Consider the following 25,056-nt stretch of genomic DNA (forward strand, 5'->3'; position numbering starts at 1 on the left):
CGGAGCGGATCTGAGGCGGGGCGAACCGGAGCGACGACGGCAAAACTTTTTCCTCCGTCCTAAACATAGTCGCCAACATGCCTTAAGCGTGACAGCACAACTGGTTTATCTGGGTACTGGAGGAAAACAATGAAACTGTAAACTTTTGGACACCCGGAGTGGAAATACGCACGACGAGGAGGCGAAAAGTGGACCGAAAAATGACGGGACTGAAGTGGAACCGAGGAGACGCGTAACGGCAGGGTGAGTTTCAGCCCAGAGCCCAGGCCTGAGGGTCTGTTTAAAGAACATGGACTTTAAGGAGGACGAATGAACATATGGTTTGGGTTCATGCGTTAAGACGCGCGGATAAGTTTTCCTGACACTTCATTTTAGATCCGGTACAAAAAAAAAAAAAAAAAGTTGCGTAAAAGGGGGAGAAACTCAAGCCAAACACGCACCTTCTGAGCTCAGATCAACAGCTGCTCTGTGTTTTCTGATGGGATTTGTGCTGGTTTGTTTGGACTTAGGCGTATTTCCTTTCGGGAGTGTTTCATAAATGTGGCTTTAGGTGAACTTACAAATGGAGAAGTGGGGTTTTGGCCAGAGGGAGGAGCCACACCCTGAACTATCTATTTACCCATCCATCCATCCATCCATCTGTCTGTCTGTGTATCTGTCTGTCTGTCTGTGTCTGTCTGTGTCCTCATTCATTGTGCTTTTATTGAGTTGTAACTGAGAGGATCACTGTGACAACCTCTGTCACAATGAAACCACAAATCCAGCTGAGTGACTGGGTTTCTAGTGTTGAAATGAGCTCCAGGGATGAAGGGGGGGGGGGGGGGTCTGTCTGCATTAAATATCAAATTAACACTTACAAAAGCTCTTGCATAACAATGTGACAAACATCTGCAGAAGGTTTCATGAGATGCACTACAAACTAGGGCTGTATGGTGTGACGTTCACTGTAAGACAGTTTACAGATCAGGTTAAGTGGCCTCATTGTACTGGAATAATGCCATCCTCCAGCACTATTCACTGATGGAAGACTGAAGGTTTTAAGTCTTATGTTGGTGAATAGTCCTGAGCACAGGCTATAAATGTACACAATAAGGACAGCTCATGTTATTTGACATTACTGTGCATCCATTTTCACATATTTTATCTTTGTTTTACCAGAAGTTTGTGAAAGACTCAGACACAAGTAAGATGAAAACAAGTGTTCAGAGAACACAAACATCTGCACCCTGAACAGTGTGCATGTGTGGACCGACTATTCCTTTTTTAATTCAACAGTTTCCAGGTTGTTCCATACAGCAGAAAAAGTTGAAGCTTGGTACCAGTCATGTGTCTGTCAAATTAGATTCAATTCCAATCAGTATTTGTTGAGTTCTAATGAAAAATGTGTGGTAAATGGGATTTTCAGTGTTAAATGTAAATGTCCACAGAGTCCACATTCCACAGTGGATGTGGACAATTTTGTGCCAGATACAAGATATTGTTCTAAGCTACAGGTGGATCCAATTGGAGGCTAATCAGAGTTGTTTTGAATTTTTTTTATGAATTTTCAAAAATTGCTCAATGATGAGAGATAGGAAAATTGTAGATTTTGTGACCTTGCTGTGACCTTGAACTTTGGCCTACTTGGCCCAAAATGTAATGGGTTGGTCCCAGGGCCTAGGCCTATCTGTGGGAAGATTTGGTAAAGATGGTTGGAATAGTTTTCCCGTAAAGTTGCTAACAAACAAACAAACACGCAAAGCAAAGTGATCACAATACCTCCTGGTGGAGATAAAAATATAACATTTTTTAGTAAAAACAGTATATTTTTGGTCATTTTTATTACCATAATGATGTTATTTTTGGACAAAAATGTGAAAAGCTAAACCAATAAACTACAAAAACCTCAAATCCACTGGTGATTACATCTGGTCATTTAGTCAGATTTGATGCTTTTCATGTTGATTTTTGTCTTAACCCATAAAGACCCAGTGCTACTTTTGGTGCAGTTCCCAAATGAATTTTTCTCTATTTCTACCTTTCCTAACTGATTTATCACCAGTTTTTTAAATTAATATTATTATTATATATATATTTTTAGTGTAAAGCATGTATTTCCCTATATTTAATTCACAGAAATGAAATGACAAATAAAAATGAAAACTCAAAGTAAATTCAAAGTTAATTTTATCAAAACAAAGAAAAATTAAGGAAAACTTACTTTTTCAGCAAAGGTATTGCTAACTGAATGTAAATCCAGTGTGCCCATCCACTGTCATTGATCCAACTCCATGGGTTTTACTGGTGAATCTATACATGTGCGTTACCTGACGGATGAAATATGGTCCAAATAAGGAAAAATCTAATATATATGGATATTTAGTCTATGGTGAAAGAAAATAATGTATAAATCAGAACCATTTGTGCAGATTCATGACTTAACAGGACACATTATTAACCTGTAAAGACTTTTGTGGCAGTTTTTAAATCAAATTTTCTCTCTATGTAATCTTTCTAAAATGATTTATCGCCATATATTATAATATTATCTTCTGTATTGTTCACTTTTCCAGTAAAAAGTGAGCATTTTCCTATATTTAATTTAATGATTATGTACATGTTCATAAAATCTCACTGGGGAATCAATGTTGTAGAAGATGACAGTGTTTCCATGGTAACTACGGAGCCTCTGAGCATCCAAATGGGTCATGTCTGATGACCATGAAAAGATGAAGAACTGTATTTTACACCAATTATTTACATGTATTGATAGGATTAATGGATCAACATGTATTACACAGTTTATATCTGTAGATGGTTTGTGTCACTGGTGGCTGTTTGGGTCTTTATGGGTTAATTTGGTTTAGATAATACTCTGAATGCTTCAGGTGCTGAACATGAAAAAAAAAACCCAAAAAAACTGGAATGTAAATATTAAAAATCCTGCTCATCCATCCACTTGTGTCAAAACTTTCAAGATGTTTTTTTCATTAGTAAGATTAGTAAGCGTCTGCTTTAGCACCAGCTCTTAACAGAATACTTTTCTAAAATGTAATGCACCAAGCAAATTTACCTCTTTATTTATTATGTAGAGTGGAGATGGAAGTTTGTACCCAATGTAAATACTAGTTTACAGATATAAGATAAGATATGACTCTATTTATCGTACATACACTCAAACATAGATATATATAGAAAGGAAACTTACCATTGAATGGTCAACACACAAGATGAATGACATTGGGGAAGTTTTATCTGATAAAGTAGTGGTGACTGGTTATTATCAGAGATTTTTTTAAAGGCTGATATAATAACAATAGGTTTTACAGGAAAAGGCCAATAATCAGTTAACCAGTCAAATATTATCCATGTTTGGAGTAGGGATGTAACGATTACCAGTATAACGATAAACTGCAGTGAAACTGCAGACGGTTAGTATTACCGTTTAAATTCTAATTATCATGATAACCGTGTTTGATTACCGCACTTTTTCAGAGAAAATGCCTATGTAAAGATCTGCTTTTATGTCAGATATTTGAGTATAGTTTTAATTAATTACAATTTTAATATACCTAATATTTGGAAACAATATTCACTTTAAAAGTCTTTGAAAAGGTTCGTTAAGCATCTGTATGTTATTGATACAATAAAGTATATACCGTACTTTCCGGGCTATAAGGTGCACCAGAATATAAGCCGCAGGTGTCCACGTTGTGACTTGAGATATTTACACAGAAAGATGTTAAACAGAAAGATTATTTAAATATTTATGTACATCCCTTAACTGCTTTTATCCAAACAGTGCCTGTAACACGACAGTTAAACGGCAGGAACAGGCTGGTTCAAAAACCCAGAAAAGTCATTGATCTGTATCTTCATCTTCCTTCTGCTCATTAAACCACTGCAGTCGTCTTCTTCAGTGTCAGAGTTGAACAGCCTCAAAGGCTCCGTCACACTCCTTCTACGTCTCTCCTCCATTGTTGCTCAATGGCACTTCGGTGCTGCAGCTCTATTTCCTTCTTAGACAGACACATCGATTGCTTTTAACTTAAAAGCTGCAAAATATGCATTTCTTCATGTGTTTTCCATGATGAGGGTTTGTGCATGACGTTCAAAATGATTGTTAAAAGTTAAGATTCAAACTTCTCTTCATCACCTCTTCCACCTGTCTGTCTCACTTTTGTGGTTCCCGCTACAGCGCCCCCTGGTGGTCGTTAGCCCATTAAAATCTATACTCGAGCTGCATCACTGTATAAGCCGCAGGGTTTAAAACGAGAAAAAAGTAGCAGCTTATAGTCCAGAAAGTACGGTAGATTTTTCAAATCGGATTTTAGATATTTTTTTGTGTTTTCTGTCCTTTTGTGTTGATATAGTAGGTTAAAGTGAAAAAATAACAGGCAGATGATATAGATGAAGTTGTGCTGAAAAAAGATCCTAAACATGGGTATAGTAAACATTTGTTTGTATAGTATATAAAGGCAAAATCAAAAGGACTGAAAAACAGACAAAATAGGCTCAGACCACTGAGGGTTAATATTTGAATGTTTCTGCAACAGAAGGTACATTGTGCCCATTATTTTATTATTATTATTTATTTTTTTTTAATACAACTTGGTTAAATTATTTCAGTGTGTGTATTAGTACTTTTTGAACATTTTGAGCACAATTTCAACAATACTGCGATAATAATGATGACCGTGATAATTTTGGTCACAATAACCGTGACATGAAATTTTCATGTGGTTACATCCCTAGTGTAGAGACATAATATTTTCACTTTAATTAAAATTGAGAACTAAATTTAAGTAATAAATAGCTAAATAAATCTAAATCACATGTCAAAATCAAAGCCACTAATCAGTAAATGCAGTAATAAACATCAAGTGGTAGAGAGCTGTATCTTTTGAGCTACATAATATTTCCCTGCAAATCCAGCATTTCATTTTTAGAAGTTTAATATTTGTTATTTACAGATACCAATAGTTTGGAAAATGTCCCATATCTACTGGTTACTGTACTTTTTTTTTTTTTACATGATGTTTGTTTTTGACCATTTTTTTCCACTAATCAGAACAAATAAAATGTGTTACTTGTAAGAATCAGATGAGGACGGTACCACCTCGGCCTCAGTATGAACCAGGTAAAACCCTGAGGCTTTGGGGAAATCGTTAGAATACCTTTGTGTTTTATTGGACGAAGTGTCCAGACCCTCGGGGTGTTCAGTCTGCGATCAGATGGTGAGATTTGAAAAACTGGAGCACAAATATCTTTGGTATTTATGATTGGAAAGCTGAATGAGTGTAATGTTTTCTGACGGTTGTGTGGTGTGGTAATGGCTGATCTGTGTCGTTCAGCATGTGTTTCTGTCACTAAATATGGATCTGATAATGAGTATTGTGTCGATTAATCTGTTGTTTAGTTTATAGATTAAACTGCTTCTAATTTTAATACAAAGATGTTCTGTTTAGAGTTAAAACAGAGTAAAAAAAAGAAATAATATTTTCATTCAAGAAGAATCTGAAAGTTTGGAGAGCTGTTTGGTTTTAGAACTATTAACCAAACTGATGAAGCTCTACAGAAGTTGGAATTATCGTAAGAAAAACATTTACATCAGTCAGTATCAAATATCAAATCACTGTTTAGACTTTAGAGGCTTGTTTGTCTTATGGGTGAAAGTCAGATGGTTATTTGAGGTTTTCATCACATAACAAGATAAATATTATGAAGAAGAAAAGACAAAAACACAACTAAACTGCCTGAATTTGTGATTTTAGTCCATAGTTTATAGTATGAGTTTGATTTTATAGCATTAAAGCACCTGCACTTGTTGTCTTTCTCATGATATAATGTTTTTAGTTAATTTAATCAGTGGAATCTGAGTTCAACTATTCAACAAGATTAAAATAATGTAAATGATATAATCTTTTTTTTTTCAAGATCAGAACGTGTAAAGTTCAATAGACCAAGATGATACCAAAACATTTTGCATTTTATTTGACAATGTAAGATAAAGATTATGACTTATTAAGAATTTTATATGATGGTCTTTACTATCATTTAATCCCTCAGCCTTATCAGACTGATTCAACCAGGAAATTATTACCACCTGTGGCCATCAGATGGTTTAATTCCACCTCATAGCCACATAATTATAACTACAACCATGTTTCTACACGCTTATTACCTCCGCCAAGCAATGGTGGAGGTTATGTTTTCATCGGGGTTTGTTTGTTTGTTTGACTGTTAGCAAGATAACTCAAAAAGTTATGGGCGGGGTTTGGGTTTTGATGAAATTTTCAGGAAAGGTTGATATTGACACAAGGAGCAAATGATTAAATTTTGGGGGGGGGGCTGATCTGGCTTGGCAGAGGTCTCCTAGTGCTTTTCTAGTTTATGTATATTATCATATTGATAATACTTGTCTAGTACATATTGTAGAAATTGTTGTTCTATTTGTGTTCTAATAGAGTGTTTTTAGTGTTTATATTTGGTGTGTGTGTATGTGTCGAGGCCCAAAACGGAATCTGGCCCGATTCAGAATCGGGCCGGCCCAGAATGGAATTCTATTCTAGGCCGGCCTAGAATGGAATCCTGCTGCTATAATGTTATTTTTATACCATGTTTAATGCAAATGATCTAAATTATTACAAAAATCAATACATGGAATTTGCAGATATATGAAAAAAAATGAAACAAACAACATTTTAATTGTAAACTATAATACACTTTATTTACAAATAGAACCTAGTGGTACTCCCCACCAATATATGGTACAGTGAAATCGACTGAAATTGACAATAGTTACTCAAGGTATGTAAGACTGAAAATGTAAAATTATGACAAATTATGGAATTATGGATCATTTGCATTAAACATGGTATAAAAATAACATTATAGCAGCAGGCCAAGAATAGAATTCCATTCTGGGCCGACCTGATTCTGAATCAGGCCAGATTCCGTTTTGGGCCTCGACATATATTTATGTATATGTGTGTATGTGTGTGTGTGTGTGTGTGTGTGTGTGTGTATTTTTGTAGTGTTGATCGTTTATTTCCTACTACTTTTTATTATACTTGCACGGAGTGACGGTAACACACAATGTCCCCATGGATTCATAAATTATTCTGATTCTGATTAATGCAGTGTCTGTGTGATCTACATTTTGTTTTTCTAATGTGAAGCCTTTCTTCTCATCTTCTTTCCTCAGAGAACCCCATGGCTCGCCGTTCTCAGTGTTCCTCTGCCGGGGAAAACCCCCTGGACCCAAACTACCTCCCTCCTCACTACCGGGAAGAGTACCGCTTGGCCATCGATGCCCTGGTGGAGGAGGACCTGGAGGGATATTATAAGTTTCTTCAAATAGCAGATGTGGTGGACTTCCTGTCCACGCCGGAGATCGAGTACATCCACAGATCCATCCAGCTCCCCAAGCAGAGCGCTCACCCTGAGCATCACTACCTGGACACCGGAGGAGGGGATGGATCCTCTGACACCTACTGGCCTCTTCATTCAGATGTGGACGCTCCGGGGCTGGACCTGGGCTGGCCTCAGGTGCACCACTTCATCGGACCCACGGAGGTCACCTCCCTGGTCAACCCCCCCGCCCCCGACATGCCCAGCATCAAGGAGCAGGCCCGAAGACTTATCAAGAACGCCCAGATGGTAGGTTCCACCTGTGAACCAGACCTGTCTATAAGATAAGATACGGTATGATATGAAAAGATAAGATCAGATACAATACGATACGACATGATATGATATGATAAGATAAGATAGATACAATAAGATAAAATAAGATAAGATATGATATGATACAATGTAATGCGATACAATATGATAAGATACGATAAGATATGATACAGTACAATACGATACAATACTATATGATAAGGTAAGAAACGATAAGATAAGGTAAGATAAGATAGGACTTTATTGATCCCACTATGGGGAAATGACTCAGTCAACAGCAGAAAACACAAAAATAAAGTGCAGGGAAGACAGAAAACAGAAAAATATATACTTATGAAACAACAAATATCAAGAGAAAAAAGAAAATCTGCTCTTATGTAAATATTTCCATGAATTTAAATTTAAATATTATATACATATTTACAGTATATTTGCATTGACATTAACATCGTCCTCTGACTGTTTCAGCTGCTTATGAAAGCCTTTGTTTGGTTTTGTTTCCTCAGGTGGTTGCCATAGTGATGGACATGTTTACGGATGTTGACATATTTGCGGATATTCTCAACGCCGCCATGAGAAACGTTGCCGTCTACATCCTTTTGGACGAGCAGAACGTGCAGTACTTTGTCAACATGGTCAACAACTGCAGAGTCAACCTGCAGAGCGTCCAGGTGAGTCCATGTGAAGGGTTAAATATTCTTTTGTGCTTCAGACTCAGAGTTCAAGATTTACTTTGAGTTTCACTGAGATTCTTTCACACCTTCACATTTAGTCTGAAGTTTATGCATGTTTCAGTTTCATCCAGACTAGACAGAAGTTGACCAGTCAACACTAAAAGGACTCTATAAACTATTAGTATTGGCTGAACTGGGTGTCACTTCATATCAAACCTATAATGTGCAAAAATATAACAACACTTTTGTTTTTGCTCTAATTTTTGATGGGCCGAAGTCAAAGATGTGTAACTTTTTCTATGAACACAACAGACCTATTCCTTTATGTTTAATCATCAGCTTTTCTGTTTTGCTGAGACATCCATCCACCTGACAGGTGTGTCAGGATCAGAACAGCCTTTGTTGTCATTGTGTGTACAATTAAATTTAGAGTGCTACTCCAGTCAGTGCAACAATATGAATAACTAGAAGCACTCACTCACAGACTTCTGCCAAGGCAGATCAGTGGGCCCCTGTGGCCCCCCCATCCCCCCACCCCTGATCACCACCAAAATTTAATCATTTGTTCCTTGTGCCAGTATCAACATTTCCTGAAATTTTCATCCAAATCCGTCCATAATTTTTTGAGTTATCTTGCACATGGACAGACAGACAGACAGACAGACAAACTAATGCTGGCAAAAACATAACCTCTTTGGTGGAGGTAATAAATTTTTTTTTAAAAAATTTTCAGAAAATAAGAATAGAGTAAATGTAAAATTACAAAAACTGAAAAAAAGATAAGAAAACCAAATATGAAATTTTACAAAAGTAAAGTAAGAATAGAGCTAAAAGTAGAATTAAAAATAGAAAATGGACATAAAATGTGAATAGACACAATATTAACAGTATGTAAGAGTATGTATATCTATGAACAAAATCAATAATATTTGATATTTTACTGTTTTTTTATCAGATTTGATGGCAACATCAGGTCCTGCAAAGTATTGTAAATATATATTAACAATATGTATATGTATGAACAATATCAACAAAATTAACTATCTATCTGTGAAAACAGACATATATACCTGTCAGGATGGTGATCAGATATCATTATTGTACAGGTGTGTCTGGACGGTCTAACATAAAAAAAAACACATTTATCAGACACTGAAGTGTGTGTATTCACTGATAGACAGAAGAGTGGGGGTCAGAAAACCACGATCTACCTCATGTAGTCCAGCTCATAGCCTTCACTTAGAGTTTCTGAGGTTGTCCACTGTGGTCTGGGTCTGTGGATGTGGGTCCACTCTGGTCTGTGGATGTGGGTCCACTGTGGTCTGTGGATGTGGGTCCACTGTGGTCTGTGGATGTGGGTCCACTCCTCTTCTATGTGCTGATATGATGATAGAACAGTCGGCTGCAGTCGGGTTCAGACCCTGCTGAGGATGACCACCTGCAGATGAGCTTCACTGAGATCATTTCTGACAGTTTGAGCAGAGGTTGATGGTTTATGTAAACCATGGGTCCATTAGGTTCCTGGTCTCAGATGATCCTGCATGTGAACGTGGCTGATGTTGAGGTCCTGGACTGATGTGACGATAACACACAGTCTATGGTTGAGAGGCCAGATGGATGCAGTGCCAAATGCTCATGAAAGAAATGAAAAAAAAGTATAACAGAGGAATGAACCATATATTAATGGTCAACAGCTCTGTTGGACATTCCTGCAGTTCGTACGTCAGCTGGACACACCTTTAAAACACAGTGCATGTGTGTTATTGGACTGTGAGATAAAACTGTGCATTTCAGAGTGTCCTTTAACCAACCTGACACACACCTGTGCAGTAATTACACATTTACAGATCACAGAATTATTTTACTGTCATTGAATATAAAAAATATAATGAAATTGAAAGCCCAGGGTAAAAACAGAACATATCTAATAATAAATAGTAAAATAAATAGAATAGTACAATAAATACAAATGAAAGCAAGATAAAAAAAAAGAAAAAAAGAATAATGCATAGTATGCAAAATTGCACAGTTATACTTAAAAATGCTGTTTATTGCAAAGGACATGCCATTAAAAAATAGATTAAAATAATTTTTAAAATGTATCTGAAAAATTTGCATCATGCAGTTTCCAATCACAACAATTCATTTAATGTAAAAAAGCTAAAACTTTTGCTTTCCTGGGTCTCAGGAGGTTATTATAATGATCTGTATTGCACTATTAATCGACCTGTAACCCTCTAACTTGGATGGTTCAGACTTTTCAGTTAAAACACTAAAAATAAAAGATTCAGCTCATCTATAAACCAGTCATTTGTATAAAACTGGCCTTTTATGTAAAATAAAAGATTTTCATCAAACACTAAAGTAGAACATTTAGAGTTGTACGTGAAAATTTTCTTTTATGTACATATAATCAATATAACCCACCTCATCGGTTGGAAGAAAAGTGCTTTTTATCACTGATATTTTGGTGCCAACTAGTATTTTTTTGTATATTTTCTTAAAACTTGATTGAAGCTGATTTCTAAAGTTTGAGCTGATATAAGCCTGTGTGCGTGTGTGTGTGTGTGTGTGCGTGTGTGTGTGTGTGTGTGTGTGTGTGTATGTGTATATATAGGTGCTATTTAACCTGCAGGACAAACACACATGTAAAAGGAAACGCATACAAACAAATGGATCGTTAAAGGTCACTGTCTCAGAGAACTGGTTGTGGGTATTTGTCCATAACTGTCTCTGTGTCCCACATGTCAACCTTCACACTTTGTTGTTTTCCATAAACTTTTCTAGTATTTTCTGAGCTGCAAAGTGGCTGAGGCGACACTGCCACCTAGCTTAGATTCTTACTAACTACATAAACAACAGGTGTAATCATTCAGAGTCAGAAAAGAGGTGATGAGGGTCTGATGGTCCAGGTCTGGATGTGGGATGAGTAGTTCAGGGACATCAGAGAATCACAGTCGCCTACAAAGAAAAATAAAGGGTTAGTTTGTGTTTAACACTTAATCAAAATCAGAATACTTTATTAATCATTGGGGAAATTGTTGTGTGTTGCAGTTGTTCCAAAAAGTAGCAGGAATGTACATATATATAAAGGTCTAAATATGCGAACATATTTAGCTCTAAATATAAATATTAAAACACCCTATTAAATACAATCAGAACAGAAATTTGTACAATATGTGCTACACAAATATTATCAATATGAGAAGTCAAAGAAATATGCCTTTTTGGGCATGTAAATGGAACTATTGTGCTGTTCTTCTGTCTAAGATTGTTTTGATTGTTGATATTTGTATTATTATGCATGTTGTGCTTGTTTGCATATATGTTAAATTTCATTGCATGTTCAAAATAAATCACTAAATCAAATCAAATCAATACATAATTAAGTGTGGATAAATATTGTGACTAGGGATATAACGATTACTGGTATAACGATAAACCGCGGTAAAATTTCTGATGGTTAGTACTACCGTTTAAATTCTAATTATCATGATAACAGTGTTCAGTTACCGCACTTAGAAAACTAGAAAACTTGATCTGAAAATGGTCAAACAAGCTCCACTCTGACCTGTCCAACTACTGTTTTTCCCATTCAAAAAAAACACTCAGGAATCGATAGGAGAATTGATAAGGAATTGGACTGATAAGCTTAATTGACAATGGCATTAATATTGATCAAATCCTATCAGTTCCCACCCCTGGTGCACATATCTCTTGTGTCCATAAGGTCCCATCTTTAATGCACATTTGTATGTTAAATGTTTACATGTTAATATTTGAATGTTTCTGCCACAGAAAGTACATTGTGTATGTTATTTTATTAGGTTTTTTTTTTTCCAAAATACAACTTGGTTAAAGTATTTCCGTGTGTGTATTAGTACTTTTTGAACATCTTGAGCACATTTAAACAATACCGCGATAGTAATGATAACCGTGATAATTTTGGTCACAATAACCATGATATGAAATTTTCATATTGTTACATCCCTAATTGTGACAAAAATCTCCTATAGAATAAAGTGCGTGTTTCGTTTCAATAGTTTTTGCCACTTACGTCATGACGTCTGTTAAACCCCTGAGTTCACTGACAAAAAAACATATTTTTCAGCCTGTGTTGTTTTGTGACTTTGATGTTTTAAAATTTGTTTCAAGCTCAAACTGACAAATTAACTGACCAGCAGTTTTTTTACAAGGGGAAATTGCTGCCTGTCTAGAACTGTAGTGGTTCAGAACAAAGCAATAAATCACCATTAGTTCCCCCTAGAAAAATGAACAAGAATGGTCAGAAAAATGTATGATTAAAAAAAAAAAATGCATAACCTATAGTAATCTATAGTTGTTTCTACGTCACCATCAAGGATGAAGAGCTCAAGATTGTTTTAAAATGTGTATTTTTATCATCAGTGACATTTGTTATGTTGTATAAGTCATTTTACAGCTCATAAAGCAGGTTTGAGTGTTCATTATGTCTTGATTTGTGTCTTGTAGAGTCTTCGTGTGAGGACGGTGTCGGGCATCACGTATCACTGCCGCTCAGGGAAATCCTTCAAAGGTCAGATGTTGGACCGGTTCTTGTTGACGGACTGCAGGGCGGTGCTGAGCGGAAACTACAGGTGAGGACTCTACCAGTCTACAGTTAATACCACAGGGATGAGGATGGTTTTTAACTTATTTGAACTTCATGTGAATGTATTCGGTTAGAATCTCTCTTTTCAGTCAGAGTTCAGTTTTTTAATTTTCTTCAGGGTCAGGGATTTTATTTGTCACTGTTCCTCTTACTGAGAAGATTAAGTATAAGTAAATGGATGAAAAGCAGCCACTGTAGATCTTTAAAGCATGGAGAGAAACACAGTTTATTTCAGTAAAAATAGTATATTTCATCGCTTATATGAAAAACATTCAAAGGCAGGAGAGAAAGTCAAGATCCTTCCTAAATATTGTGTCTGTTTCTGTGCAAGAAAATGAAAAACTCCTTCAGTCTGTTCATTTCTTTAATCACAGAAACCACAGATAGAGTTATAAAGCAGTTGAGTTATCCTTTTTTTTCTTTACTCGTATTATTAAGAAGATTATAGAAGAATATAGATTATAGATTATAGAAGAATATTAAGAAGAACCACACATGAATTATGAACAATTACTAGCCATATGTTACATATGATCCATGATGAAGATTTAAAAAAGTACAAATTTGTTGCAAAAATAGCGTGTGTCGTTACTAAAGTTGATTTTAGTTCAGGGGTCACAGTATGATCTGAAGTGGGCCAGACCAGTAGAATAATAACTGTGAAAAAAGTAAAATTACATTATGAAAATGTTTACATCTACAAAGTTTTTTTTTTTTTAAATCTGAATATCATGAACAACCTGACATGTCTTAAGAAAAATATGTGCATTTTCAACAATATTCTGCCTCAGTTTATCATTTACACATGAGCATTACAATTTATGGGTCACAGTGGATTTACAAAGACACAAAACATTTAGTAACAGGCAGAATATTGTTAAAATTCCACTTACCTCTCATAAGACATTTCAGGTTGTTCATATTTGTCCAGGTTATTCATATTTTTGTGAAAGGATAGTTTGCAAATGTAATGTTACTTTTTTACACCAAATCAAAGACAGAAATTTGGGGTTTCCATTATTTATAGGTTATTACGGTTGTATTTTACTGGTTCAACTCACTTTGGATCATATTGATCTATATGTGGAACCTGAATTAAAATGACTGTGACACCCCTGATAATATCTTAAGTGTAATTTCTGCATTTCACAAATTCATCCCGGGGGTCAGATTGGACCCTTTGACGGGCCGGTTTTGGCCCGCAGGCCACATGTTTGACACCTGGGCTTTAGTATAAAGCTGAGCGATAAAACAACACTGATAACTATCATGATAAATTGTTTTATCATAAAGTAATATCGTTTTTATATTACAGCATAATAATTTACTTTGTTTTATTGTCTTTAGGATTTAGTGTCTTAAGAACTTAATTTTACTCTCGAATGTCTTGACATGGAACAGTTTTGGTTACAAAAATTTTGAATGTTCTGCTTCTAGATTTCTGAAATGTTTTGACCATTTAAAACTGCCAATAACAATCTGGACTGATCAATAGTCTTTCTTATCTTGTCGTTGCAGCTTTATGTGGTCCTTCGAGAAGGTCCACCGCTGCATGGCTCACCTTTTCTTCGGACAGTTGGTGTCAACGTTTGATGAAGAGTTCCGGATCCTTTTCGCTCAGTCTCAGCCGCTCATCATTGAAAACATGGAGGATTTAAGCCATTTACAAAAAAGGCAGTACCCGACAGAAAGGCCCTCCCTCTACAGAGACTACAGTAAATTTCGGTCACTGGACATTCCTCAATCTGAAGACTGGCCGAGACACTCGTATGAGGAACATTCGGAAGTCGACTGGAGGATGGCGCCCCTCAAAAGACACGAATCTCTGCACGGACCGGGTGATATGTACGGCCGGTTTCCCTCCCAACAGGCCAGAATGGATCCATCCTTTGATCAGGGCCCCTCCAGGATACCCCTGATGGACAATCCAGCCTATAAGCGACACAGTTATGCAGAAGGTGGACCCGGCAGATACCCCTACGCCTTCCCACCACAACAGGGGTTACCAGACATCGAGGCCCAGGGGAGGCTTTTCCACAGGGGGCAGCAGCCGCATCCAGGACCAGGGCTAGGACCAGGACCTGGACCAGGACCAGGACTGGAGGGAGATTACAGTGGCTATGACAAGTTCTGGAACCCAGAATATCTTGCAGGAGAGCAGTATCCTGAACCCGGTTTACCACAGGACATGGAACCGCCTGATAACTTTGACCCTGTGCTTAACTATTTATCATCCACCAGAAATTTAGACATAGACCAAGGCTCTGAGAAATTACTACCTGTTCCAGATTTTGGTTCATCTCAACCTAGAAGACTGAGTGCAGGTCATCCATATGTATGTCAAACCTCACCCACACCTTCAAATCCAACTGATCAGAAGCAGTTTTATCAGGAGCCCAACATGGAGCGCAAGGATCCTATGGTGAAACGGGGGTTAAGAAACTGGAGGATAAGCTCATACCTCAGTGCGTTTGATAATCCAGAGGATGAAGGCTTGCCAAATGCGCCGCCTCAGGCCTCAGACCCATTTGAAGAGACTTCAAACCCCATTCAGCCAACAGTACAACCAGAGTTACCGATGACTAAAATCCCCAACGTCAGGGAGTTTAAGGTGCCAGCATTACCCAGGCCAAGTCAAATCCCATCTTATGTCAAAATGCAGGTACCCGTGAAGAAGATGCTTGATGAAAGTGCGCCAGTTGTAGCTGAAACTAAAACAACCCCATCACCATCAGAATCATCCTCAACGACGACTGACGGGGACAAGGTAGAGGAGATGGAACAGAAGGAACCAAAAACTTCTGTTCTCAGACGGGAGGAGTCATTCCGTCGGAAATACAACGCAGCGGTTCAGAGGAGCTCCAGGTTAAGATCCTCCCTGATATTCAGCTCTCTGGACCAGCAGTCTTCTCAAGATACCAAAGCGGAGGACGAGGATGGTAACAAAAACGAGACCGAGCAGACAAAGCTACCTTTCGCCACTCAGGTTTTCAGCCAAAGGAGATCTGCAGCGAGGGAGCCTTTTGAGTGGAGCCGCTACATAAAATCAGCCACAATTGACAACTCGGAAACATCCAAAGGAGAAGACAAAAATTCCAAAACGGACAGAACGGATACAGATTCAACACAGGACAAAGAACCAGATGAGCTTCCTGAAAACCAAGCTGCACAAGAGCCACAAAAACCAGTAGATATAGAAGGTTCTTCACCGTTGCTGCCTCGACCACAGCCTACAGGAGCTGAACTACCAAAAATTTTACAACTATTCCAACCATCCAAATCGCTGCTCAGCCATCCGATACAATTAGATATGAATGATCCCGATCAGAGGCTGCTGTTTTTCAAAGAGTTGGCTGCAAAACGTAGAGCTACCGAGGCTGAAAAGAAAACAGAAATGGCTCCAACAAAACCAGTAACTGATGTAAAAACAATCACTGCTGTTGAAAAAGAGGAGCCTGCATCAGAGGAAGCTTCACCAAAGGAAGTAGCTGAAAAACCAAACGCATCGTCTGAAGAAACAGTAGGAGAAAAAGCCACTATTACAGAAGATTCCAGGAAAATAGAATCTACAGAGACATCCGATAGGAGTAAAAACAAAGACAGTCTTGTAGAAAAAGATCCAAAGTCTCTCCAAAGCTGTGAAAAGGAAACTGTTTCAACTGATTCAGAGAAGATGGAGCTGAAGAAAAGCCAATCAGCAGCTGTTTCTCCAGAAATAAAACCGCCACAAGAACCCAATCTGTCAGACTCTGCTGTAATAGAAAGTAGCGCCAGTCCTTCACCTACGACAACGCCTGCTGCTGATGTTGCTGTTGATGGTGAAAGTGAAACTCCAAACCTTGATTCTACCTCAGAGGATCCCAAGTTGCCCCATGTAGAAGTCAGTGTGTCCTCCCCTGTAGCAACATCTGGTTCTAGCTCAGTTCCTCAAAACACTGAATCTGGATTTAGCTTTTCTCAGGTGCAAAGTTCCACCTCTGATTATGTCCTGCCACACACTGGTTCACAGGAAAGTCCGAGTTCTTCTCCTGGCTCTGTCTCCGTTCCATTAGAACCTATATCCACTGAGGAGACCTGCATAACACCTCCAACATCTGAAAAAACAGAGCAATCAGTGATCCATACTGTGGATGAAAGTGTCCAAAAATCCACCTCATTAACAAAGGAGTCAACCCAAGAACTCACTGAAGCTTCTGAAGATTCTGTTCCTCAGTCGACTTCTTCTGAGACTCCACTAGAAGCTGATACAGAACCAAATACATCTTCCCAGCCGTCCACCATAAGCTCTGATGAACCACGTACCCTTACCCTAGGTTCAGACAAAGATTCTCCTGGATCAGAAACCAGCTCTGTCACAAAGGAAGCTGAAGTTTCTACCAACATCATGCTCACGTCACCAGAGGACATCAAACCTGATAGAGCTCCAACCCCTCCATTTTCATCTGAGGTGTCAGATCTGGATGGTTCTACATGCAAATCAGCTCAGTCTCCACCTGAGCATTTGCCACATGACGCTGAACAGAGCATAGAGGAGGTTGTAAGAAGACCACCACGTGAACTAGAAATCACTGAGGAACCTGAATTTGAAAAAGCCTCCCATGAAAGTCCAACCACACCTTCTGAAGGTAGATTAGAGAATGGTGCCACTGTTGTAGAAACGCCTGAGTGTTTGCTAACAGGAACCAGCTCTCCTGTTACTTCAGATGAAAAATCAGACAGTGAAACAAGAACTTTCACCGAGGACATCCTACCAGGAGCAGCATCAGGTTCTCCTCTGTCTGAGTCAGTCATGGCGCCCGAGGCTGAGAAGACAGAAACTGACATGTCTGCGTCTGTCAACCTTTCAGAAACAGACTCAACAGATGCAAATAAAGAGTCGTCTTTGACTCTAAAGGAGCCTACGTCTACAGCTCCATCAGAGCCTAGTGTTCCAGAGGAAACACCTGAACCTGCTCCACGTGAAAGTACCACCACCGAACCATCTGTACCTGCAGAGAACGGCAAAATGGACGATCAGAGCGAGGACAGCAAAGACCTCGAGGACACAGAGGCCTTAACCGACCCCTCAAATGACCAAGAAAAGCAAAACAGCTCCTCCGAACCATCCCAAACCAAATCAGATGACTCGGTTCCTCCCCCGTCGTCGCAGTCCAAGCAGCAGAAACCGGCCCAGTCCCGGTACCACTCCTCCACCGCCAACGTCCTGTCGAGCAGCAACCTCCGAGACGACACCAAGATCCTTTTAGAGCAGATCTCCGCCAACAGCCAGAGCAGGAACGAGTCGGCCACCAAAGAGGCGCCGGTCACCGACGACGAGAAGGAAGACGAAGCTGACAAAAACGCCAAAAGACAGAAAGGAAGCGGGTTCAGGTCGCAGAGCGGGGGTCAGCCCAAGTCCAGCCAGGAGCGCGATAAGCTGCTGGAGAGGATTCAGAGCATGAGGAAGGACAGGAAGGTTTACAGTCGCTTTGAGGTGTGAACATTTGACAGACGGACGCCTCGAAAAGAGAAAGGATAGACAGAGTGGATGGAGAATGTGTAGATGGAAAGTGACCGATTGGACCAAAAAGACATAAAGGATGAAACGAACATCCACCAACAATGGACTTACTGTTATAGTGTGAAAACATAGACTGAGGTTATGTATGTGCACAAATAGTTTTTTACTGACTGTGTGGGTAGAGTGCAATGTATGCGACAATCTGGTTCTTGAATGTGTCTGTGATTTATTGACAGCAGTGACAGACACCATCCACCCAATCACCAGAGGAAAATGCTGCCATTGTACGTTTCTGCAAACAGCCGATGTGATTTCAGAGCCAATAATACATGTGCAGACAAGTGTGTATCAGCGTATTTTAACCTCCTGTAGTGTTTTGGTGTGTTTATAGGAAATAGATTAAGATTATAATATAGTTTTTATACTTAGGTTTAGATTAGATTAGATTAGATTAGATTAGATTAGATTAGATTAGATTAGACTTTATTGATCCCACGATGGGGAAATTCAGCAGTCAAGGCACCAACGGAAAAAAGTGCAAGAAAAACGTGCAAGCATAAAGATGGTGCAAAAAAAACAAACAATATAAAACAATAAATACTAATAGTAATAAAAACTATACAGATGATATGCAATTTTTTTTACATATTTTTTTAATGAGTTTATGACTCACAATATATTTATTGTTATTTAATCCAGATTTTGATGTTTTCCTGATACTAACAAAGCTCTTTCACTGCCTAAACTTAGAAATTTACAAGAGTTCTAGTGTAGTCTCTGCTCTCTGGTGGTAAAATCTTGGATTTTTGAGAATCCACATCCATTTTTACCACCCAAATTATTAAGAGAAGCAGTGATGATTTATGTAGAGATTAGATTTATGTATGTACTGTAGATCTGGTCAAAATAACGCATTCATTTGTTTTATGTGACTTACCCAGAGATACAGATTTTACTAATTATATTATAGCATCGCCAAAGCAACAGGTGTAACACTTCAAGTTACATTTTTTATAAATATTCTTTACATATAGATAACACAGCAGATGTGAGTTATTAAGTTATTAAGCCTCACATGCATTAGGGCCACCCTGATGGAAGAATATGAAATATTCCCTAATATTTTGAGGAAAAAAATATTGGAAGAATGTAGTTGTGATATTTGAAGGAAGAAGATGGTATATTTCTAGAACTAAGTTGTAACATTTTGAAAAAATCACAGTATTTCAAGCATGGAAAAAAAGTCATTTTACAAGAATGAAGATATATATGAAAAAGAAGTTGTAACATTTTGAGAAAAAAAATACAATACGATATTTTAGGTGAAAAAATCTGAATATTGTGAGAATATGGTCAGAATATTTTGAGAAAAAATCTTTTAGAAAAAAAGTTGTGATATTATGGAAAGAAAGTCAGAATATTGCACAATTAAAGATCATAATTATAAAATCATTTTACAAGAATAAAGTTGTGATATGTCAAGAGAAACAATCACAATATTCTGAACATGAAGTGCGAATATTTAAAGGAAAAAAAAGTCATGCATATACAAGACTAAAGATTTAATATGTCAAGGAAAAAATTACATTTTATGAGAATAAAGTTATAATATTTTGAGAAATAATGGACATCAAATTTTTGTGAAAAAGTTGTTTTTATGGAAATAAAAGTATAATATTATATAAAGAGTCATGATCCATGATAGTGAGGTCATTTAGAAAATAATTCACAGTATTGTGACATTAACATAATTTTTTTTTTTTTTTTTCACACGTGTTTTATGATAATTGTTTTTAAGAGGCTTAATATTATAAGATCTGTGGAGATTCAAGGAGCATCTGTTTGTATTTAATCCAAGATTTGGTTTAATATTCAATTTACTACTTCCCTTATTTGATGGTAGAACATTATTTATTAATGTCTGTATAGAAATTTTCTACATATTAAATAATATTGTGACTGTTCCTTGTAATGTTGAGGCTTATTAGTGAAATATCTTGATTTTTTCTTTAAGCCCTGATACTCCTTTATGTCATAATACAACAGTTAATATTCAGTTTTTTGCAAAGGATGGAGGGTTAAAGTACTGATGGATGTGAATTTGGATGTTGAACGGGCTTTTCCCACTAATATTGAAACTATTCTGTACCATTTGAGACATTTTAAATTACTATATTACAAGTTTAGTTTTCTTCTTCTGTCATCAGTTTAATAAATCTAATGCACAGCCTGGAATATTTCTCATATTTCACAGCAAAAAGATGAGGCAGTATCAGAACTCTATAAACAAATAACTCCTTATGCAGTCATATAGCTCATCCTCCTCAGAGGATATAAGGCATGTTTAGTTTTTTTTTTTTTTTTTTTTTTTTTTTTATTATTATTATTATATTGCAGTTTGCACTATAAAACCTGTTATGCAGCCACTTGTAGGAAACTATTTACTTAATATTGTTATTGCGTCATTTATGGGACCAAACAAACGCTGTCGTAATGAAAGACTTTATTATGTATGTGATGAAAATGGTAGTGTTATATGTCTCTGTTAGTGGAATAAGCCTCACTAAGCCGTACATAAGTCAGTTTTCCATGTCCCAACCCAACACTAATCTGTGGTTTGCAGAAATGTACAATGACATTATTTTCTGTCGGCGTCTGGGCTTTAATTATGTAAACGTTGTCCTTTTTTTTAGTCAAAATGTGACTTTATTATGTAGTCGATTATCTGAAGTAGTTTGTTCTTTTCTTTTTTTTTTCATCGTTACATTGATATTTAGGAATATTTCTCAAACACCTGGGTATGTAAACTCGTATCCATGCAGGATGTAAATACTTTAAAGGTTTTATTCTCAGACATGTTGGTGGAGAAACTGAAATGTCCAGTGAGTGTAAACGTTACTGCACTTCATCCACGTATGAAGATGTTCTGTTGAGTTAAAGACAGTAAAGGCCACAAAATGACAAGTTCCCACATTAAAAAAAAAGTCATACAAAGTCTCCATGATTCTGAACGACCTCCCGGGCCTTTAAATGGTGATTCCAGTGGAAAATGTTGCCAGTGTGTTTGTGTTTTCTCTTGTTGTGTTTAGTTGTGAACAGCCCAAACCACCTTCCATCTGCATCCACCGAGTGGCCACAGAGATGGAGAAAATATGGGTTTTGTTTTATAATTAAGGCGAACGAAGCCTTTCATTGTCTCTAAAAGACGTGCCTTAGCTTCTAATCTCCCTCTGTGACAGAAAAATGACACGATGATGTGTACAATACGAGCTGTGAATCAATAGCTGCGTTCACTTGTAAATAAAATGTCTGATATATCACTGATTTGTCTCCAGAGTGATGTAAAACTTCTTAATTTTATTAAATAAAGGTATTAAATGTAGGGATACTTGGATAATATCAGCTGTTATATATATCAGTTTTGTTTTGTGTGTATTTCTTTGGTACAAATTAGTAATAATGAGGATAAAGGATTAAAACAATTGTATTTTGAAGGGAAAAAAGATCATAGAAAAACAAGGGAGAGGAAGACTTAATTATTTAAGACTAGAGACATGATTATTACCTCTGCCAAGGAGGTTATGTTTTTGCCAGGGTTTGTTTGTTTGTCTGTTTGTTTGTTTGTTTGTCTGTCTGTCTGTCTGTTAGTGTGCAACATAACTCAAAAAGTTATGGACAGATTTGGATGAAATTTTCAGGGTTTGTTGGAAATGGGATAAGGAAGGAATGATTAAATTTTGGTGGTGATCAGTGCCCCCCCCCCACCCACCCACCCCCGATCACCACCAAAATTTAATCATTCCTTCCTTATCCCATTTCCAACAAACCCTGAAAATTTCATCAAAATCTGTCCATAACTTTTTGAGTTATGTTGCACACTAACGGACAGACAGACAAACAAACAAACAGACAAACAAACAAACAAACCCTGGCAAAAACATAACCTCCTTGGCGGAGGTAATAAAACAAAACCAACAACATAAAGAACACACAGGTTTGGACATAATAATAATATTAATAACATTAGTCTATATGATGTCTAATCCTGTGTGATCTTTATGCTGTTGGTTTTGTTTTATTCTTTTATTGCAAAAATCTGAAACTGATCTAAAATCTATACATGTGCATTACCTGACAGATGAAATATGGTCCAAATAAGGAAAAATCTTATATATGTGGATATTTCATCTATGATGAAAGAAAATAGTGTATAAATCAGGACCATTTATGCAGATTCATAAGCTAACAGGACACATTATTAACCCGTAAAGACCCAGTGCTACTTTTGTGGCAGTTTCCAAATAATAATAATAATAATAATAATAAAATTAAATTAAAAACAAAAAAATAAAAATAAAAATAAATAAAGTATATAAAAATAATTTAAAAAATAAAAATTAAAAAAAGAACCATTTGTGGGGATTCATGACTTCACATTATTAACCCATAAAGACCCAGTGCTACTTTAGTGGCAGTTTCCAAATCAAATTTTCTCTTTGTTAAACCTTTCTAAGGTGATTTATCACTGTTTATTATAATATTATCTTATGTATTTTGCACTTTTCAGTAAAAAGCAGGCATTTTCCTATATTTAATTTACTGATCGTGTCCATGTTCATAAAATCTCACAAATAAATCAATGTTGTAGAAGATGACGGTGTTTCCACGGTAACTACAGAGCCTCCGAACGTCCATATGGGTCGTATCTGATGACCATGAAAAGATGAAGAACTGTATTTTACACCAGTTATTTACATGTATTGATCAGATTAATGGATCAACAGGTATAAAACAGTTTACATCAGGATGTGATTGTGGCTGTTTGGGTCTTTATGGGTTAAATGAGTCCAGTCTGATTAGCTCTATTAGAACTATTTTTGAGTTGAATGGTGTTTAATGTATTTTTTTCCACTTATTGAAATGGTCTGATGTCGGTCCTCTGACGGTTATTTGCCTTTTGCATAATCTGTATAATGATCTTAATCAGATTAGTTACCGTAGCCTGGTTTACAATGGCTGCATTCTTTAGGCCTGTACGTGTTTTCACTCAGCGACTCTTTCGTGTTCAGTTCAGTTCAGTTAACGTCGGCGTCTGATGCCTCCCTCAGGCCAAACCGGATCTACATACAGCTGTGTTTATTACCCAGCAGACAGTGTGTTTTCTATAATTATTTAACTTTCCCAGACTATTATCTAACACTGGGATGTGTGAGATGCAGTAGAGACAGTGACAGATTTGACAGTATTGACTTTATACTAGATTTATGAGGTGTTTATGATCTGCTTTACAGGAAAAACAAGTGAGTATGAGAGGAACAGCAGCAGTCAATCCTAAAATTAAATACAGAGTTTAATCATATAACAAATGTACAGAGGAGGATTAGGGCCACTGGGGGAAAAAACATTAAGGTCCAGTGTATTCTTTTTATACTATTATTCTGAGAAAAAAGTCAGCATTCCGAGATTCACTATTAGATGAGCATAATAATAATAATAATAATAATAATAATAATAATAATAATAATAATAATAACCATAATAATATCCAGAGACCCAGGAAAGTAAATGTTTTGGCTTTTTTACATTAAATAATTCTCTTTATTGGAAAAAAAGTACACTGTAAAAAAATCTGTAATTTAACAGAATTTTTTACCATTTATTTTACAGATTTTTAAAGTTATAACAAGAAAAGCACTCAGAGAGCACAGACCTCCGCTAGTGCAGACCTCTGCCAAGACAGATCTGCCCCCCCCCCCCATCACTACCAAAATTTAAACATTTCTTCCTTGTGCCAGTATCAACATTTCCTGAAAATTTCCTGAAAATCCATCCATAACTTTTTGAGTTATCTTGCAAACGGACAAATAAACACGCACGCATGCAAACACACAAAGCAAAGTGATCACAATAGTAGAGGTAATAAAGTAATAACAGTAATCGTATTCATAACAACTATATATAAGTTCACCATTGTGCTTTGTATGCTGCGGCTGGATTCCCTTCTCTGTATGTTCGCAGGTGGTCTCATCAGTTGATTTTCATTTACAAATGTATTCTCGGGCTCCTCCCATCTTACCTCTGTACTTATATGCGGAAAAACCAACAGCAGTATGCGCCCCCCCCCGCATGGAACACCCTGCTAAACAACCTACATCTACCTGAACTTGTTACTATAGGTGAATTTAAAGCTATTTTAACCTCCTCAGACCACAACCAGTTTCACAACTCTATACAAAAAAAGAAATGAAAACTGTCCACCACAAAGGACATTCCATAAAAATTTAAAAACTGCATCTGAAAAAACTGTTGCATCATGATGTTTCCAATATAGGCACTTATTTAATAAAAAAACAAAAAAAGCTGGTACTTTGCTGACATTTCCTGGGGCTCAGGAAGTTAAAGGAGCGTGAAATCAATGAGCTAGGTCAATGTAACTGTTATTAAACTAGCACAGATGATTGTTTTGTAATTATCGATTGTAAGTTTTTGTAATATGTGTTGATTATGTCTTGTTTTGTTAGAAACTGTGCGTTATGCTGCTTTTCTTGGCCAGGTCACTCTTGAAAATGAGATTTGCAATCTCA

At 36.9% G+C, this 25,056-nt stretch overlaps 2 protein-coding genes across 2 annotated transcripts in view; both read left to right on the plus strand.

Moving 5' to 3' along the window:
• LOC115434365 (protein FAM83H-like) lies at nt 1-21,796 on the plus strand. Its single transcript, XM_030156283.1, has 5 exons — nt 1-243; nt 7,187-7,641; nt 8,175-8,339; nt 12,834-12,958; nt 14,491-21,796. The coding sequence occupies exons 2-5, from the start codon at nt 7,195-7,197 to the stop codon at nt 18,449-18,451; spliced, it is 4,698 nt and encodes a 1,565-aa protein (XP_030012143.1). The 5' UTR covers nt 1-243; nt 7,187-7,194; the 3' UTR covers nt 18,452-21,796.
• LOC115434360 (androgen-dependent TFPI-regulating protein) overlaps nt 17,096-25,056 on the plus strand; it is a 16,738-nt gene continuing 8,777 nt past the window's right edge. Inside the window, exon 1 of the mRNA XM_030156278.1 lies at nt 17,096-17,108. The gene's annotated coding sequence lies outside the window, so the exon portion shown is untranslated. The remainder of the gene's footprint in view (nt 17,109-25,056) is intronic.

This window comes from Sphaeramia orbicularis, chromosome 15, assembly GCF_902148855.1.
Source record: "Sphaeramia orbicularis chromosome 15, fSphaOr1.1, whole genome shotgun sequence".
NCBI classification, from domain to species: Eukaryota; Metazoa; Chordata; class Actinopteri; order Kurtiformes; family Apogonidae; genus Sphaeramia; species Sphaeramia orbicularis.